Here is a 4,841-nt window from a genome sequence, read left to right as displayed (position 1 = left end):
TTAACTCACAAAAAAGGTAGGCGTAGTCTATCACTGGTTCGTTGATGAAGAATGTCTTAGATATCAATCAGAACAAAATTAAAAAGGTAGGTTTGTTTTGCATTACAGGAAATAATTATGTCACTGAAGTTTTATATTTTTCCAGAAAGCTCAACAAAATACCCCATATTTGGTCATTGTCTCTTAGTGCTTTATTTAAACGACATAGTGTTAGTCCTGGGCCTTAGTTTTAAACGATTCACAAACTACGCTTTTATGTATAGAATTTCAATGACGAATGAAGCTGTAGAACATTCTACATGTTTTATTTATTTCAGACTACATATTCTCTGAACATATTAAAATCTTTGGCTTGGCGCGTCGGTTCAGAAACGCAATCTGTAGAATTGGGAGAGATTGGGGAGAGGGGCGACAGAAATCACAAAAAAATCTAGGAATCAGACACTTATACTAAAACAATGGCCAACAACATCATAAGAAAAAGAAAAGTTTAAATCTCCAGCAAGTAGGGATTGATACAGACATAACCTTACCTGAAATTAAATATATACAACGTCATATTGTTTTGGCTATATATAAACTTTAATAATGTTCGTATTTTATATAATGATGTCCATATACTGTATCATAAACAGAAATCGGATAAATAGAATCTGTCCCAGTCAAATCGTATTTACCTCTTTCGTTTTCAGTTCACAAAAGAGTTCAAGCACTCTGCTTCAGTTCAGCGTCTATTTTGCCCTGCACGAGGGGGGGAATTACTCGCTATCATCCTTCTCCTCTTGGACCGTGGTTGTGGAATGGTTGTACAGTCCTTGGGCCATGAGTTGGAGAGCCAGGCCGTTCTTGTAGCCATTCCCCTTTTTGATTTTTGCCCTCTTATTCTGAAACCAAATTTTTATTTGGGATTCATTGAGATTCAGTTCTGTGGCCAGTGACTGTCTCCGTTGTTCTGTTATGTAGCGATTTGCCTGAAACTCGGACTTAAGTCTCTGCAGCTGTTCAGCCGTAAACGCGGTTCTGGGTCGCTTGTCTTCTTTCTCGTTTTTCTTCTTTTTCAATTTCCGTGTCCTTGGGCCTGATGTAGAAACAACAGTGAAACGAACACGTAAATATCAGTTAGTCCTAGGCCCAACAAACATTAATTTACACATGACTAAAACAATGGAGTATTTCAATGTAATACATATTGTTCATTGCTAAATGTGTGTTTGCAGTGTGTTTGCAGTCATTGCGACCATTTTACCCCAGGCGCAAGGTGCAAGGCTAAACGATGAACAGTTGTATTTACATAATTTATTAATTTGAATATTCATAATTTAAGAAATGCAGTACCACGTATCTTCCAATTACATAATACAGAACCAAAAACATATAAGCAACGTCAAAACAATAAAATGTAGGCCTAGCGGTGTGAAAGACCGTCATCCTCGATCGCGTGTCTATTTTACGCATGTGTTTAGGCCTAGGCTATATGTGGTCTGCGAATTACATAGTTTCCTAAAACAGATTGGGTAATATCAATAATAACAATATAATATCAAACTACATGCCTATACTTACTGACAGACTATTGTTGATTTGCATGCCCTTTTTTCTCTAGGCCTACCCTGCAGACCGGCGCAAGCACGACAACACACAGTAGTATGTTGTTAGTCCTCCTTAACACAAGTAGGCCTATACCTCAGCTCAGCCACTATTCATCAGTTAACGAGCTCATTCCATCAATGTGTGTAATACAAACTCGGTGCCATAGAATGTCAAAGTAAACAAACTAAGGCAAACATATTTGGTGATGTACTATTTCACTAGGCTATGGTTAGACCTACATTGCAATAGGTCTGTCTAAAACGCCATTGCACTGGAACGTAAAGGCTACTGTTTTGCAAGTTGGTATTGAGATACTTGGCTATTCTATCCACAGCCATGTCGCGTGCACATCATTACATCTGAGAGGATCATAATGTAGCATATTCACGGCGCTAATATTCCGATTAAGAAGATACATGTATATAGCCTAATCGTTTATCTTTTTATGACACACTTTCCGCAAACTTGTTATTAACAGCTATATAGACCTAGCGCATAGCTAATATAGGCCTACTATTCACCCATTCGACTGACTTCTCCAAAAACACAGACGACAAAACGAAATGTAGACTGTCATTTCAGAAGAAAAAAAACTCTCTCTATAGGGCCAAAAACACAACTAGGTCGTATATTGCGATAACAAGCTGCGGATCCCAATTCAGTCAGTGCATTGTAGCATACGGTTTAAATCAGTTCGATACTGTATTGTGTGAAACTCAACTATATGCTTCTACTGCTATCATAAACACAATATATTGTGCATAAACCTAGGCTATATAGCCTTATAGTTTTTAATTCCGCGTTATGGACTGAAGCCCTACGCCATCTTTATTTCGTAAGTTGGAACAACATGGGTCAAAATAGATTAACATGTAACGACAGGGGTCACGTTTACCTGCAGATATAGACTACTTTCTGAATACAATAACAGTATTAGGCCTACAAAAGCAAGAACATACACAGGCTAGGCCAGGACCTACTTGCCGAAAATATAATATAGGCTATTTGATAAGCTAAAACAATTATAAAGTCTGTCGGTTAAATCCATTCTCGTAAGCATACATTGTTTTGCCAGATATAATTCCCGAAAGATATCGAAACCAATAGGCCTAGTGTTTTTTCCCCGAGTCATATAGGCTAGGCCTAAATCGTATAGCTTAATCAGTCCATAAATCACTTTAGTCAATCGATACATATTTTCTGAATTCTGAATCCCATGTCAAGTTCAGAAAGATTGTGGATAATAAACCCCCAAACATATTGACAAGGTAGTCTATACAAACCCCTGATTTACACCAATATGTCAATATGCTCGTCAGATGAAAAGAAAGTCAGCTATTGTAGTCTAATCGAAGGACATAATGGTTGAATTATGTAGATAATATAGACTAAACAATTTTATTAATCTATCCTTCTTTTTATTTGGTGCATATTTTGCAATTTTGGAGATTTGGAGACGGCCTACAGCGAAGGCTTCCCTAAAAGGTTAACAGTCAGTATAGGCATATGGTGTGAAGTAAAACAAGATAGTAAAACATAACGACCACAGGTAAAGTGGCCGTTTCGGTGACCACTCCTTTCAAGTTTGTCTTGTCCATGCAAAACTTTTCAATTAGTTTTACATAAACAAGGTGATAACATGGAGGACCAGTTTTTCGGCATTGCTTTGTTTTGAGGAGAATAAAAAAATTAGGGAGGAGAATCAAATTGCAGACCAGTTGGTCTTCCTAACATGCTCTGCCAGGTCTTATTAATCGTTTTGTTTGAAATGCTCTCACCAAAACAAAGTGGCAATTGAGTGTGTGTGTGTGTGTGTTATTGTTCGAGAGATTATGGAAAGTACTATAGGCATATGTCTAGTCTAGCCTACTATGATGATCCAGGCCTATCATCATTTGTTGTTTTGGCTGTTGTTATTATCAGCTTTTGCATGGTATTTTTCTTCTTTTAGCCTATCGTGCGTAACGCTCACGAATTGAATGAATTGTACAAGGGAGCGAATCGAGAGAGAAAGCGAGAGAAAGAGAGCGAGAGAGAGGGGGGAGAGAAAGAGAGATGTTTACGATGTTCACATTGACCTATAGGCTAGGCCTACTCCTAACATAACCAAAATAACGGACTTTCACATTTCAGATGTGCGGGGGAAAAAATATTCGGAAACTAGCGCCATACCAGATGATGGTCGATCCGAATATCTCGTGCAGTAAACCCACGCAGGCCATAACATCGGCGTAGATTCTTTAGCGGGTGGAGATCCTCCATTACTGGCGTTCACAACCACTATTGACGCGGTGTCTCCATATCTCGTTGTGGTAGTCCCATTCCCTTCACCTTGTTTTGTCGAGCTTTGTTTCGAAGACGGCGAGGACGACGAGGAAGAAGTACTGTCACTACTGCAGTTGGAATCCTGGCAAAGGCTGCTCGCGTGAGATGGCCTTATTACCAAGGGGTTCACGTTTTCTCTGCCGGAGGTCTGCGCCCGCTCCCGACTCCCAAGCTCTTTCTTGCAACCGAAGTCTGGCCGCAGAATATTGTCAATAAAAAAGTTTGTGGTTCTATGTACTTGCTGTGCTGCCTGGTGGGGCAAAATTGGAGGAGATGGTAGATTCGGGGAGAGGGACACGCTCTCTCCCTCAGTCGAATCACGGCTGTTTAGATCAATTCGCTCTTCCATACCTGGAACACTTTTGGCTGGAGCGCAAACTCTCCACGCCAAACTCCACTTGTTGCTCAATGCCGTATCCGAATAATAGCAAACAAAAAAAAGATATCTGACTATATTATGAAGGAAGCCTATATAAAATACTTTTGATAAATGTGACAATGTTCTACACTGTCGACATGTTGTCTACTAAAGCAATCCAAGTGTCACAATAGCTCTGAGCTACCACGACTGACTACACATTGCGCGCAGCAGCGTCGTCCCTAGCATTCTCTAATGTATGTCAGCGCGATCTTTCTAAACTCTCCTAAAACCCGTTATCCCTCTCACACACTTTTTTTCACACCAACCGGAAGCACGTGAGTGCCAACACACGTGCAATAGACCAATCACTTGTGCAGATCCGCGCTGTCAGAAGTGACGACGTCCAATTGAATTTTACGTATCTCAGCAAATAAATAATAGATGGCTTTTAGGCACAAAACAAGGGGTCTCGGCGGTGCGCTCTTCTTTCATACCAAATTACTATGCTCATCACCGACAGAGGGAAACCTGGTAGGGACATTGGGCTGGTATAGAAATATTATAG

At 39.9% G+C, this 4,841-nt stretch overlaps 1 protein-coding gene across 1 annotated transcript; it reads right to left on the bottom strand.

Annotated features, from left to right (window-relative positions):
- Positions 1-289: 289 nt before the first annotated feature.
- On the bottom strand, positions 290-4,568 carry LOC129840489 (homeobox protein engrailed-1-B-like). The gene is made up of 2 exons (XM_055908405.1): positions 3,763-4,568; positions 290-1,078 (listed from the first exon to the last, which is right to left on the bottom strand). Exons 1-2 carry the CDS (start codon positions 4,262-4,264, stop codon positions 759-761), a joined length of 822 nt encoding a protein of 273 aa, XP_055764380.1. The 5' UTR covers positions 4,265-4,568; the 3' UTR covers positions 290-758.
- Positions 4,569-4,841: the final 273 nt, after the last annotated feature.

Source organism: Salvelinus fontinalis, chromosome 41, assembly GCF_029448725.1.
Source record: "Salvelinus fontinalis isolate EN_2023a chromosome 41, ASM2944872v1, whole genome shotgun sequence".
NCBI classification, from domain to species: Eukaryota; Metazoa; Chordata; class Actinopteri; order Salmoniformes; family Salmonidae; genus Salvelinus; species Salvelinus fontinalis.
This window is presented reverse-complemented; position numbering and strand designations above follow the sequence as displayed.

Coding starts and splice junctions, on each gene's coding strand:
- LOC129840489 (XM_055908405.1), bottom strand. CDS start 4,264: ATGGAAGAGCGAATTGATCTAAACAGCCGTGATTCGACTGAGGGAGAG. Junction 1,079..3,762: donor TTCGGATCGACCATCATCTG/GTATGGCGCTAG, acceptor TTTCTACATCAG/GCCCAAGGACACGGAAATTG.